General features: G+C 36.3%; 1 protein-coding gene across 6 annotated transcripts in view; it reads left to right on the plus strand.

The window, feature by feature from the left end:
- Cop1 (COP1, E3 ubiquitin ligase) overlaps positions 1 to 15,459 on the plus strand; it is a 141,226-nt gene that overhangs the window by 83,653 nt on the left and 42,114 nt on the right. For all 6 annotated transcript variants that reach the window (XM_063272480.1, XM_063272482.1, XM_063272481.1 and 3 more), the window contains 3 exons: positions 12,201 to 12,344; positions 13,984 to 14,092; positions 14,417 to 14,498. In XM_063272480.1, coding sequence (XP_063128550.1) covers positions 12,201 to 12,344; positions 13,984 to 14,092; positions 14,417 to 14,498 — 335 coding nt within the window. The remainder of the gene's footprint in view (positions 1 to 12,200; positions 12,345 to 13,983; positions 14,093 to 14,416; positions 14,499 to 15,459) is intronic.

Consider the following 15,459-nt stretch of genomic DNA (forward strand, 5'->3'; position numbering starts at 1 on the left):
GCTGACAAGTTTACTTTTCTGGTTTTTGGGTTTTTTACTGCTTTATTTGCTCCTCCCAATGGGAAATTTGAGATATGTGATGGATTCATTGATTCATTGTTTTTCTTTGGTGCATATCTGGGTGTGTGTGATGTGTGTACGCGTGCATGCATATAATGTGCATGTGTATTGAGACTTTATGCATGCACTGAAACTAAGCACTTCATAGCTATCTCATTTTGCTATGTATAGAAGAAGTACATTTCCTGTTGAATTGATTTTACCCATTGGTTCTCTACATTCCTAATGCTACAATTCTTTACAGTTTCTCATGTTGTGGTGACTCCCAACCAAAATTTATTTTCATTTTTACTTCATATCTTTAATTTTGCTACTGTTACCAATCATAACATAAATACCTGTGGGTCTTGGTGGTCTTAGACAACCCCCTTCCCTCCACAAAATAGTTGTTTGACTTACAGGTTGAGAACCACCGATTTAAAAAGTATAGTTTATGTTTCATATAAGTTTTGCTGAATCTGAATTGTATATTAGTGCATCAGTCTTTGAGGGTTTGAGCATGCAGCTTGAGTTTTAATTGCCCCAAGGAAAAGGACATTTTACCACACTTGATTTCTTTCTTAGTAGTATTGCATCGCTGTCTGTAAGGCCACGTATTTGTTGATAGCCAGAGGGAATGGCAGAGTAAGTGTAGTAGAAGGTAATTGTTTGAACAAAAGATTTTTGTGGATTTATGGAATTAAAGGGAAAGTGAGTGAACTGGTAAAATAATCAGATAAAAATATATGGGGGACTTTTAAAATGTAGTCTCAATTTAGTACCTCTCCTATGTAATGAGTATGTTCATTAAGTCAGATCAGCAAACACGTGCTAGACAGTTCAACCTTTTGCCTGATTTTAGATAGCCTGCAAACAAGAACAGTTTCTACATTTAAAATCTGAAAAACAAGGTGAGTACTTATTTTGTGGTGTGAGATTTATATGAAATTCCCATTTTAGTTTCCATAATAAGTTCATAGAGCTTTTTATTGTTTTGAGATAAATTATATCTAGGCTACCCTTTAACTTGCTGAGTGGCCAACATGACCTTTTAACTTCTCATGCCTCCATTTTGAGTGCTAGGATTACAGCAATGTGTTCGCCATTTTTGTGCATTGCTGGATGAACCCATGAAATCTTGCATGCTAGGAAAGCATTGTGCTAACTAAGCTACATACCCAGGACCTCATAAATAAAATTTTATCTGAATAGCAACACTCCTGAAATAAATGAATACTTATTACTTCCCCTATTCCAGCATACTTAATAGCAACTTAGTGACTTTATTTCAATATATATGATCACATGGCTTATTGCCATATAAAATAAAAAATATTTTCTTATGTTTATAATACTTAAATACTTGAACGTTGTGGAAATGCACTTTAAAGAGGTAAAACACATGACCTAACAGTGAATGCTTTTCAAAATTGTAAAAATTTAGTTCCTCCAAAGTAGGCAGAGGCCTCTGGGAAAAGTAAAGTTTGCTTCAAGATTAAAGCACAGTGAGTTTGTTTCTGGTCAAAACAGCCGAGACCCAAGACTCCAAGGAAAGCTCCTTTAGACTCAAAGGCATTTTCTGTTTTGGTAAATTAGGCTCTAGAGCTCCAGAGCCTTCGGCAGCCTGTGCTGTTCTTTCTAGAACCAGTGGGCAAAGTAGACCCTGCCAGAGCGCGTGTGCTCTTGCTGTCTTATGTCTGTCATACTCTTAGATTTATAAGCATTTGAATCCCAATAGCTGAAGTCACTAAAAGTCATATCTGGGGTCTGATAAGGAGTGGCATCATGTCCTGAGAGGTTGGAAGTTAGCTTTAAGTTCTAGCATGTAAGGTGTGTTATTTGTCACATTTTACAATGGAATAAAATAAAACTGAATTTTTTAAATATTTAAACCAATAGGTCATTTACTCAGCAAATATAACCCGGACTTTTATGTTAGGTAAAATAATAATGTAATTAGACCTTTCCACTTATTTATAGTGAATAGGTTCCAAATGCTCTGTATTGGAAACGCTGAGTAGTTTGTCTTTAAGTGTCAAGCTTGTCCTGTGCACAAATAGCGTTTCACTGGCACAAGGTTGAAAGCACTGTAAATGCATATGATGGTATAAAGTACAGGGGAGTAGTTGATCAGTCAATGCCAAAGATGAAGGTTTGGCGATAAAACTAACTGTTCCATGCTCAGAATAAAACTTGATACATTACGTCATAAAGAATTTTTTTGGTTACTAGAAATGTTGTAATGCTCACTTACGAGAATAATGAAAGAAATGAGGTGCTCAAAGATTTTGTTTAAAAAATGTAGTAAACGGTTTGTATCATAAAATGACAGCTATAAAAGAAAGCAAGTGTGATTGATAATTATAAATAGATGAAACCTTTCAAAAGTAAAATATTTTCATAGAACATCAAAACATAAATCTGTGGTTTGGTGGCTTTTTAAAACTTACAAACTGAAAGCTGAAAATAAAATCTATTTCAACGCAGAAAACATGAGATTTCAATTTCCCATGTTGCCTACACACACATCCATAGTTAAGTGTGGTGGTTTGAATGTGATGTCCCCCATATTCTTGGATGGTTAAATGCTTGATCAGTCCCCATTTGGTGGCACTGTTTGAGGAGACCGAGGAGATATAGCCTTGCTAGAGGAAAGATGTCACAGGAGGCGGGCTTTGAGGCTTCAAAGCTTTGTTCCATTCCCAGTTCATTCTCTTCTGCTTCCTGTGTAAAGCTAAGAATGAAATGAGCGTCTGCTTCTACCCACAGCACCATGCTGTGTGCTGCCGTGCTTTCCCACCGTGACCCGACTCTGACTCTTCTGCAACTGTATGGTGGATACACCCTTCCATCTCTAAGCTGCCCTGACTGTGGTTTTGTTTTTTGTTTGTTTGGTGGTTTGTTTTGGGGTTTTTGTTGTTGTTGTTGTTGTTGTTATTGTTAATCATAGCATTAGAAAAGTAAGTAATAGAATTGGGTTTTAGCTATAAATATTTTTGTTCACTTTAAGAGAAAATAAATAACTGTTCGAAACACTGAATCAGATCAGTTACTAGTGCCAAAGTTCAACAAAATTAAAACTTATTGAAGGCCTAAATAGCGTAATTGGTAAAGCTAGAACACATATACAAACATTGACAAAGAATACACATTCTTTTATAAACCTACCCATGGAAAATAGAAAGTGTTCCATATCTAGGTAAACTTTAAAATTATGGAGAGTAAAGACCAGAGACAATAGTCTTGGGTCATGGTGAATTAAACAAACTCAGAAAACCAAAAAACCCTATCACCAGAAAATCTTGAAAGTTTAGGCAGCTTATGGTCGAAATGGAAGTCAAGCTACTATAATGAAATATGTGTATTATATCATGCACAGCAGAAAGTGTTGAGAATCCATTTCTCACTGTAAATTCTTAGTAATGAGGGAAATATAAAAAGAAATGCTCAACTGAAAAGGCACACAGAATCTTTAGTAAATTAAAGAGCAGTGAAATCTACTAGGAGTGATTGTGTAGGAACAAGATTTGACAAGAATGAACAATTCATGGGGTTTTGTTCTCTGTCAGGGAGTAAGTAGGTGAGGGTAATGTCTTACGAAGGTGGGTTGTAATAGTGCCTAATTTGAGGACAGTGGATAGTAGTCATGGTTCCACGGTTGGTTGGTTATTGCTGTTTTGCTTCTTCACTAACATACGGTACATGGTTTCTCTCAGCCAGGTCAAGTGTGGAGTGAAAAATCAGAAATCAAATACAGTGGTATATAAGGGAGGTAAACTGTGGTCCATGTAATAGTGGTAGGTAATGAAGAAAGTGCATTAGTAAACTAACAGCAAATGAATGCCCTGAAGGGTTGTTGGAAACGTACAGTCACTTTTAAAAGAGGAGATAGTTGTCTAGAAGTACTACATATGACAAAGTTAGAGTTATAGGAGGGAGGGGCAAAAGTAGCATTATTAGAACTGAAAGTACCAATGGTTTTATGGGATGGAACTTGGAAGAATGAGAGATCTTTAGCAAAGAGAAAAATAAACTGATAGATTATATTATTAGAATAATCATCTTTATGGTTGTAATAGTAAAGAATTTTGACAGAAATAGTTTGGAGAGTGGCAGAAAACTGAAGAAATTATAAGAATGTGTGGCTTGGTAATGGAAAGTGCTACAGGTGATATTGAGATGGGAAATTTCAGAGGGAAATTCACTAGAAGAAATTATGTGTAGCACAAAAGACACTGAGTCCATCTATTCTGTTGGAATAATGGATCAAACAAATAAGGAAGAAAAACTGGTTATAGTATAATGTAAGTGGGGAGTGGTTTGAATTTATTAAAATGTGCAAAATTTTTGATCTAGAACTTAAATTTGAGGACAGTCTCATACATGTAAAATGAGAAATATAGACAACTACTATGTTGTTGAGGCAATGATAAGAGGATCAGCTAGGTATTTTGGTGCACACCTTTAATCCCAGCACTCTGGAAGCAGAAACAGGATGTCTGTGTGTTTGAGTCTGTTCACCTTAGAGAGAGCTTGTCTCACAAAATTAAAGTGAAAAAGAAATCAACATTAGGGTAGTACATGCTTGTTATCTTAGCATTGGGAAGACTAAGAGTTCCTGGTGATTCTAAGTGAGTTCTTCACTTAGGCCACTTAGTACTACATGATACCCTATCTCAAGCCATGACAATAGAGTAACAGTAACAAAAAGCCAGATTCAAATGGTTTTTAGCGACACAGTGTTTGGTAAATTAAAATACATCCCTGCAGTTGAGTTGTGTGTAACTACTGCAAAGCCCCTGCGGTGGCTCTAGTGCACACGGATGCAGAATGATGGAAGAATCACCACTGGATGAGAAGACGCCATGGTGTCAACTGCCTGATTCATCCCAGCTCCCTAAGTAATTTTAAAAGAGAGTTCACCGTCTTACATGTTTATGTTTAGGAAATCTCTTATAGGATGCACAGGTTGAACCTACCCATTGCTTCTAGGTTGGCAGTTGATTATATATTTGGCAATGGAAACTTGCTTTTTTTTTTTTTTCCCTTTATATGTTTGAGTAGAATTTTTTTTTTTTAATTTTAAGAGTACATTCAAACTACATTGTAGTGGGACCTCATTGTATTAAAATTAGGGCTGTATATAGTAGTAAATGATTATGTCACAACATCTTATTTGAGAAAGTCCTTCCTTCTTTCCTTCCTTCCTTCCTTCGAAAAACTTATTCTAACTCCTTCTTTAAGATGAACTAGAGTGACCAAAGCCATGGTTCAGCTGTTAAGAACACTTGCTGGTTTGCATAGATCGTGGGTTCAGTTTCTATCGCCTGTATCTGGTGGCTCATGGAGCCACCTGTAACTAGTTCCAGAGACCCAGTGTTTTCCTGGATACCTGCACGCATGTGGTACACATACAATGCATGTGTGCATGCATACACATGCACACATTACACAAATAAAAGGTCAAAAATAAGTATAATGGAGTAGAAAAGAAGCGGATAGGATTAGATTTGGTAAGAGCTTCTATGGAAGCCTGAGTTTGCATTAGTGTACATCCAGTACTTATTTCTGTAGTGTTCTGAAACATTGTGCCTAGGTTTTCTAGCAGCTAGCAGCAAACAGTCCATTTAGATGTTTGATAGCTGAAGAATCTTGCTTCATTGTGTTGATTTATTGAGCATGGGTTACCATTGACGTCTAATTGTTATGTCTATTTGTGTTATTTTTGTCATTAACTTACACTATCTAATCTTTTATACTGAAAACCCTGTAAGGCTGTCTCATTCCTTTTCCTCCCTTTATTTTATTTTCCAGGTTTAATTTTTTGTTATATATGTATAATAGTAAATTCTTTTTATTCTGTGTATTGTCTGTGTATACGGTTTTGAAGAACAATCTATTTATTTCCATTAAAATGGTAGTTTTAAGTAGTGACTGAGAGCATAGCCTGAAATTGGACCCCTTGAATTTTTAATGCTTGGCATAACTTACACCAAGTGACTTTGCATCTACATGGTAGACATTTGGAGTTTAACTTTCGTATAGTGTTTAAAGTAATGCTTAATACTCAGTGTAATATGTATCATAGGAGCTTTACTTATTAATATTAGCACTCACTGCTTTAGAAGAAAGACCCTGAATGGCATCAGTTTTAATTGACTTTGCCTGTGTTTGCACTCTCTGAAGATCTGGCAATGTCTTTTTCATTACAATAATCACTTTCTGAGTCTGTGATCTTTTCCTTTGAAATTATAGCTCCCTGTGACTCTTCAGGCACACATTCTAGTAAATGAGATTTTAACAACTGTTCTTACTATATTTTTTCCTGATAAATTGGGTGTTAGAGCTGGGAGATATTAATCTACCTTGTTTGTTATTACTTATAACTGCATAAAGTAGAGAAGAAGAGGATAGGATTAGATTTGGTAAGGGCTCCTATGGAAGCCTGAGTTTGCATTAGTGTACATCCAGTACTTATTTCTGTGGTGTTCTGAAACATACAGAACAGACTGAGACTAGTGACAGAATTGAGTGCTTGGGCACATACAACTTAATATTGCTTGTGCCACATTGTACTGGAAAGATAGGTTAATCAGCTGGGCTTTATGGTCTGTTGCCTTGCTGCTTGATCATTTGACTTACGGCCCTGTTGACAAAGAACGTGTCAGTTACTTAAACTGTAATTATGTTTTCAACTGCTAAAATAGATCATGTTCTTAAACAATTGAAAAATACAAAATGTGAAAGAAAAATGCAATTTCCATGTTGTAAGTATGTCTCTAGTATTATTTTTCAAAGTTTTAAGTATGTTTTGAAATAAACAACAAATCCTATGAAATTGAATTAATAATGACAGTTTCATTTATGCATATAATTTGTTATATCTGCCTTTCATCTTTTCCACCTGCAATTCCTCCCATGTTTCTCCCCACCATTTTCCCTTCCCGACTTCATTAGGTTTTATTTTACTTTGAAAAACAAACCCATTGAGTCCATTCAGTGTTACCTCTGTGCACATGGTTGTAGTTCTAACCAGTGAAGCATAAGTAGCTTATATTATTCATTCAGTTCTCACAGCGTGTGTGTGTGCGCGCGCGCGTGTGTGTGTGTGTGCGCGCACACACGCGCACGCGTTGCACAGCTCTGTCTGACAGATACTGTTTTGTTATACATGTCCCCGGCTCTTAAAGTGTTTCTGTCCCCTCTTTCATCATGATTTCTGAGCCCTGCTGAGGAGAAAGTCTAATATGGGTATTGCATTTAGAGTTGAACACACCACAGTCTCTTATGTTCTACAGGTTGATGAATTGTGAGTCTCTGTATTTATTCCCGTCCATCTACTGGAGGGCAGGGCACACAACAAACTTTGATGGTAGTTGACACTAATTTATGGATCTAAAGATAAGAACTTAGTTTTGGGGTTTCCTCTCAGGTGAGTGACCTAGCTAATCACACCTTTTGGGACACTAAAACTGCTGGGAATGTCATTGGCTGCTCATAATTTTCATAGCACTATTGCACCAGTGAGAATATTCTGGTCATGCCTGTCATTATTGAAGATGATAAAAGTTCACAGAAAGGGTATGTGTGTATAAGATTGTTGACCCCCCCCCCCAATAGTATGCATAAAACCTCCTGCTACTATTATGTTAGGGTTTTGTTGCTGTGAAGCACCATGATCATTGCAAATCTTACAGTGGAAAACATTTAGTTGTGCTGGCTTATATTCTTAGAGGTTTAGTTCATTATTGTATGGCAGGAAACATGGTGACATGCAGGCAGACGTGGTTTTGAGGAAGGACTCGAGAGTTCTACATCTTGATCAAAAGCAGCAGAAGGAGACAGTAGGGCTAGTTTGAGCATATGACACCTCAAAGCCCACCATGACAGTAACACAGTTATTCAAAAAAACCGCACCTCTTAATAGTGTCACTTCCTATGGGCCAAGCATTTCAACACATTCGTCTATGGGACCCATTCCTATTCAAACCACCACAACTATGAAACTAGCCAGTAGGGATGAAGCGTCTATGTCATTACTGGTTTGCCTTCTCCATGTTCATTAGCTCCAGTATGTGGTATCTTCAGTATTTACCAATGGAGTTTACAAGTTCTGGAACCAAGAGCAATTGACATATCTTGCAGTGTTTTAGGGTGATGATAGGAGGACCCCAGTGAGCAAAAAGGTGAAAAGAAATAATCCATATTGGACACCAGGCTTATTATTTGAGTCTATGGTATCCAGGAACAGCATTTTTCCTACCTCCTCTCATAGGGTAATTCCAATTAAGTTTTTTTAATATATGTGTACATGTAGGTTTCCACATGGCATTGATTGATGTTAGTCATTCTATTTTAGGAGCTTCTATTTTTGTTATGATAAAACACTATAACCAAGGCAACTTACAAAAAGATGAGTTTATTTTGGCTTACACATCTAGAATGATAAAATTTATCATGGTTGGAGAGACATGGCAACAGGTACAGAAAACTAAGTTCACATTTTCAGCTACAAGCATAAAGCACAGAGAGCAAACTGGAAGTAAGGAAATGCTATGTGTCTTAGTTAGGGTTTCTATTCCTGCACAAACATCATAACCAAGAAGCAAGTTGGGGAGGAAAGGGTTTATTTAGCTTACCCTTCCACATTGCTGTTCATCACCAAAGGAAGTCAGGACTGGAACTCAAGCAGGTCAGGAAGCAGGAGCTGATGCAGAGGTCATGGAGGGACGTTACTGGCTTGCTTTCCCTGGCTTGCTCAGCTTGCTCTCTTATAGACCCAAGACTATCAGCCCAGGGACGGCACTACCCACAATGGGCTGGGTCCTCCCCCCTTCATCACTAATTGAGAAAAGGCCTTACAGCTGGGTCTCATGAAGGCATTTCCACAACTGAGGCTCCTTTTTCTGTGATAACTCTAGCTTTTGTCAAGTTGACACATAGAATTAGCCAATACACTATGAAAATTCAATAGTGATGTATTTCTACCAGCAAGGCGCCGTCTCCTAAATTTTTCTCAGTAGCACCACTGTTCTTGCTTTCATACTCCACCCTCTACCCTGATCTCTTATCCTGTACCGTTTAACCTTGTCTGTTTCGTTAATCTTTGTCCTGTTTGTACCACCTGCATTCTATTCCCATTCACTTGAATCCTCCTCCTTACTAGTTTCTTTATATCTGTGGTTATCTGATTTAAATACATGTATCTTAAGGTTCAATCGTAGCATCTACATGAGGGGGGCAGGCAGGACAGAGACAGACAGATGGACAACATGTGGCTTTTGTCTTTCTAAATCTGAATTACTTCATTCAGAATGATTGTTTCCTGATGTTTCTCTTAATTGAGTATGAAGTGACTCTATCTGTTTGGCTTGATGTTTATTTTGTCAGAAGATACTAGGAAGTTAATACCTGCTTGTTTCTTAGTTCATTTACTTGGTGTTTTAGTTTCCTTTCTATTACTGTGATAAACACTAAAACCAACAATAACATGGGGAGAAAGTGGTTTTCAAAGAAATTAAAGCTAATATTCCAGTCTTTTCATTGAGGAAAGCCAAGGACCTTAAGCAGAGTACAAGATGAATTAGGACTGTGGAGGAATGCTGCTACTTTCCTGCTCAGACTGTTTCCTACTTAACTCTGGCACTGCCCACAATGGTCTGAGATCCATCCTCAGCCAGACAGATCAAGAAGGTCCTTCACAGAGTCGCCTATACACAGTCAGATGAAGACATTGTGCAAATTGAGGTTTCTTCCCAAATGACCCTACCTGTGTCAGGATTTATTGACGTATGTGTACCAGTGTGTGTCATTTCGTTGGTTTGTGTGGCTTTTTAAAATTATTATTACTACAGTGTTAGAGCTTGGATATTCCCAGTATAATTTGTCTTTGGTTGACATGGTTTGGGTTGTTTTGTTTTGTTTTGTTTTTTTGTGAAAGAGTCTGACTGTGTCTCCCAGGGCAGCCTCAAAATTAAAATCCTCCTGCCTCTCAGCCTTTGAGCACTAGAATTACAGACATGAATCATCATGTCTTACTCCCCAATAGCCTATTTAAATAACCTAAATGGAAGAAAACAGAAATGAGATCAAAATACTGATTTTTCTACAGTCAAGTTAAGAGTAAGGTAAAGAACCTAAAGAATGCTGTGGGCTGCTGGGAAAAAGACACGTAATGCCAATTGTCAACAGAGACTACACAGGTCACTGCTTAGGACTTTTAGTCAGTTTTTCTTACAGTATTTTAAGTTAATCAGTTAGTGCTTAAGCTGTTTAATATTAAAAACTAGTCATTTGCCTATTCCATACTTTGACTTGTACTTTTGATTTCTTAGTAGTACCTGTTTATAAATAGAGGGCATGTATTCAAGGATTATATAACTGATTCTTACTTGTTACTAGACATTACTAAATCACCTCAGTTAAAGACCAGATTTCAGTTCCAATAGATGCCATTTACCAGTATTGTCTTAGTCATGCTTTCTTTTCTGTGATAAATAACCATGACCAAAATCAACTTGAGGAGGAAAGGTTTATTTCCATTTGTAGTTCCACAGCAGTCTATTACTAAGGGGAACAAGACAGAAACTCAAATACTGTAGAAACCTGGAGGCTAGAAATGATGCAGAGGCCTTGGAGAAGCGCTGTTTGCAGTCTTGCTCTCCATCACTTGCTCAGCCTGCTTTCACAGTGCACTGGGAACCACAGTGGCTTGAACCTCTTACATCAATCAGTAATTAAGAAATTGCATTTCAGGTTTGCCTATAGGCCAGTCTCAAAAAGCCATTTTGTCAATTGAGATTCTCTTTGTCAAAGTAACTGCTAGGGTTACTGGAGAGAGGGGCAGGGGGGATTGAGATTGAGATTGATTGTGTGTTTGTTTGTTTGTTTGTGTGCGCTAATTACTGGTATCATCTCTGAAGCCAGACTACCTGATAATTAAATATCATTTCAAAACCACTTAAAAACCACCTACCTTTGAGTAGATCACTTTAACCCTTATTATTCTAAAATCTTGATAATAGTAATATCTTTCTCATATGGTAGTTAGAATTAGGGATTATAGATCAGTAAGATTTCTCTAGGAAGAACACTTAATTTATATCGAGAAGTATTGAATATGGAAGTTCATTTCAACTTTCACCTGCATTAGGCAATTTAGATTCCTGGCCTCTTATGATAAGTATGTAGGCTGCATGTTAAATTCTTCAAAAGTGAATAAGATCTTGTATTTTGCACTGAAGTAGATTATTTTGAAATTTGTGTTTCAAAGAAAGTACAAGAGCTTAGTGGATTCCCCAAATCCTATAAAAAGAGCAGAGGGGTTTTTATATTATTCTCTGCAATAAGGAATATGCATTGTCATTCTGTAATTCAGAGAGATAGTATTTGTTTGGGGAATAAGAAATACACTTGAGGTAAACCTATGATAACTTAGTTCTTCTTTTTGTGAATATTCTGTTCCCTCATCACCACCAATTGCTTCAGTAATTCTCCTTGTACATTGATTTATTTATTAAATAACATTGAGTGCCTTGAAAGACTAATGACAAGAATCTATGAAAATAATTTATTGGTAATTTTCTTTCAGCACTCATAGTATTTCAAACTATTAAATGTTTCCATATTAGGATGTAATTAAAACTAAACTGAAAAACAGGCCAGGTGTCTAGGAACAAAAGTTCACATTGACAGTAACAGGTCTATATAGTTCACTGACTCGTAATTCAGTGTCTTGATGACTTAATTCTGAACATGTGGCCTAGTGAGACTTGAAGATACTTGAAGAAGATGTCTTATCTTTAGATATAGATAGAAGCTCTTTAAAAAGAGAAAATGTGAGCTGGGGACACAGCTCAGGGGTATCATCCATACTAGTATACATACATACATACATACATACATACATACTAGTATACATACATACCAATATACATACATAATAGCATACGTACATACATACTAGTACACATACATATTAGCATATATACATACATACTAGCATATATACATACATACTAGTATACATATGTGTCCTAAGTTTAAGCCTCAGTACTGGGGAAATAGAAAAAAAGTAAAATCCTTAAATTTTACTACAGATAATATCACAGGGTTGGATACATAGTCTCACAGATGACATGTGTGCTCTCCCTCCCCTTTAGTATTGAATTTGACCGGGATTGTGACTACTTTGCAATTGCTGGAGTTACAAAGAAGATTAAAGTCTATGAATATGGCACAGTCATCCAGGATGCAGTGGATATTCATTACCCTGAGAATGAAATGACCTGCAATTCCAAAATCAGGTATGTCTCTTTTTTTTCTTTGCATCAAGTACACATATATAGCTGGTCATACTGGTGATAAGTATGACATTTTTTCACTTTTTCCATGTGACTCTTACTCCTTCAGAGAGTGCGCTTTGGTTGTATATATAGAGGATACTTTGTATGAAACGGTTTGTGTACATTTAGCCAGCAGACTTGGTGCTCTCACTTTTGGATTCTGAGACATTTGGTATTTAGAAGTTGAATCCAAGGTATATGTGTTTATATGCTTGTTCTAATATTAGTGATAAACAAGTATCATGTTCTTTCTCCTTTCCTAATTCATGCACAACAGTTTTAGAGCCCGCACATTCATACTTGGAATTTATTATTATGCTCCTAAGTAGAGAATATATTGCAAAATGAATTTATTAAATGCTTATGTGTCAGACATTGTCTTCAGTGCTTTAACAGTTGTCAGACATGGTTACCATCATTACCCACACAGTTGAATTGCACTAAAACCAAAAGGAAATAGCTTGCCTGGGATGCTAATATGTGGAGGAGGTGCAGATTTAGGAAGTTTAATTCTAGAGTCTGCTCTTAATCCCTCTGTACTTATTTATAGCATATAGCCATTACAGTAAGATTAGTTGTATTATGTTGTACTTTAAAATGTGACAGTAATAAACTCAGCAGAATATTTGGTTCATTTTAGTATTCATAGTCACCACAAAGGAGAACGTAGCAAGTTTTAAGTGTGCTAATGCCTGCTCTATCATGGCACGCGTGCAAATGCATAGTACTTTATGGCACAGATGCCTGAAATTGCTCAAGGCCAAAACCTACAGGACAGAAAAGACTAATACCAAAGCACAACTAACAGAGTAGTCCAGCTTGTTTTCACCAGTTATGAAATACACTAAGTTAACCAGAGCCTCAGCTATTAAAGGACAGATGGGAAATTAGATTGCAGGTTTGTCTGAATCCATAAAGGAAAACTGAGTTTATTTTAAGATGCAGATGATCTCCTCCCAGTCCCTAGAATTTGCCATAAATACCATGGAGAGTAAAGTCCATTCTTGGTTGTCTACTCTTTTTATATTGCTTCATTCAGTAGTCCACACATGTTATGTGCATGATATAACATGTATATGTCTCAATAATAGCTCGCTGCTTTAGATGCAGGGTTTTAGAGAAGAGCTAAAGTCACAAATGTTAAAGTTTTAAATCTATTGTGTGATTTTAATTGGAATTTCAATCATAAATTGCATTGGTCAAGACCTTTTGAAATCTAATTTAAACTCATTAGTTTGGCTTTCTAATTTGGCTGAATATAGGGGCTCAACAGTCTTCATCATTCTGTTGAACCATTCTCCGAGTCACCTGGGCTTTGTCATTGTCACTAACAGTTACCCTCTCACATGTAGCAGAGATAATCAGTAGCAGTTGTCAGCTCTGTCACACACGTTGTGATCTGAGTAAAAAGTGGTAAACTTCAGCATCTGATGGTTTACTATTAAACAGATAATCTAGATATTACTAACGTCTCTTTCTGGATTATTGTGAACTGATAGGAGACATTTTGAATAATGTTCATTTTCCTGAATGCACTGAAATTCATTTTGCCTGGTGTTACTTACTTAGATCTTAAAGTTTAAGCTTTTTCTTCGTTCAGCTGTATCAGTTGGAGTAGTTACCATAAGAACCTGCTAGCCAGCAGTGATTATGAAGGCACCGTTATACTATGGGATGGATTCACAGGACAGAGGTCAAAGGTCTATCAGGTAACTATGGATACTGACTGTATATTTAAAATTATATTTTTGTTTCCTTAACAATTTAAGGTATTTAGGAGTTTTATAATTAAAATTTTTCAGCCACTATTTACTATTTTTATACTTAATGATAACTGTGGTTGTACCAGTGCTTTTCTAAAGATTTTCTCATACTTTATTTGTAGAAGGCATTAAATACATTTACAGAAGCATTAATTTTACTAAATAGGAAGCTTTCCTCCATTGTCTTTGCTGTTTATTTGATTATAGTTTGCTTCACCACCCCATATCAATAAATTGTTTCCCCTCGCCCCTCCTCTCTCCTATATCAAGGAGCATGAAAAGAGGTGTTGGAGTGTCGACTTTAATTTGATGGATCCCAAACTTCTGGCTTCAGGTTCTGATGATGCAAAAGGTACTGTTCATTCCTATTTCCCTTAGGAGACCCCACTCCTTTAAACTCAGTTTAGTGCAGCTATGCAAGTTACTTATTGAAACTCATGTGCTTTCTTTTTAAATCAGAAAGTAATTTGAGTAAGAAAATCAGTTTTTCCTTTTGAGTGAAGGAAAAATGAATGCCCAACCATTTACACAGGAGTGTTTTTGTATTTGCGACGTACACTGCCAACTGAACTGATAGCAACTTCCTAAAAATACTCAGTTTCTTTAAGTGTGTTTGTATGAATATGTATGTGTCTTTGCCCATATGCCTCTGGTGGAGTGTACATGCATGTATGCATGCAGAAGCCAGGAGAGGCTGTCAGATCCCTCGGTTGCAGTTATAGGCATTACTACTGTACTAGCATGGGCACTGGGGTCAGAACACTACTACTCATGATTATATAAAGTGTGGAGTTAGAACTCTGTTAACTACTGAGTCATGTGTCCAACACCTGCTGGCATCTTTGAACCAGAGTTCAAACCAGGAGCATTTTTTCATCTAGTAAACTTCATTCCCTCAAGCATTTAGAAATTTCTACATCCAAAATTATATTGAATATTTAATATATTCTAAAGGCTCATAGTGCTGTAATATTTCCAAGGCAAGTTTACATGAATCTATTTTGGTAGTATTTTTAACTTTAGTTTTCTTTATATTTTTGACTGCTACTATTTTATTTAATATCATATAATGAAAATTATACTCATGGTAATGATTACTGTGACTTAACTGAGTATTATTAATAATTACATGTAAAACTATATTTTATAGTAATGTTAATAATTTTTATTGCATTTTAAAACCTGGTTTACTTTTAATATGACTATCATTCTGTTAGTACATGATTAGTTCAATGCTTCCTTGTATTTGTTACCAGCTATGATAGATAACAGTTGTTTATATAACACTTGTTTGTAAGAGATTTTCAAAACAT

This window comes from Rattus norvegicus, chromosome 13 (assembly GCF_036323735.1).
Source record: "Rattus norvegicus strain BN/NHsdMcwi chromosome 13, GRCr8, whole genome shotgun sequence".
NCBI classification, from domain to species: Eukaryota; Metazoa; Chordata; class Mammalia; order Rodentia; family Muridae; genus Rattus; species Rattus norvegicus.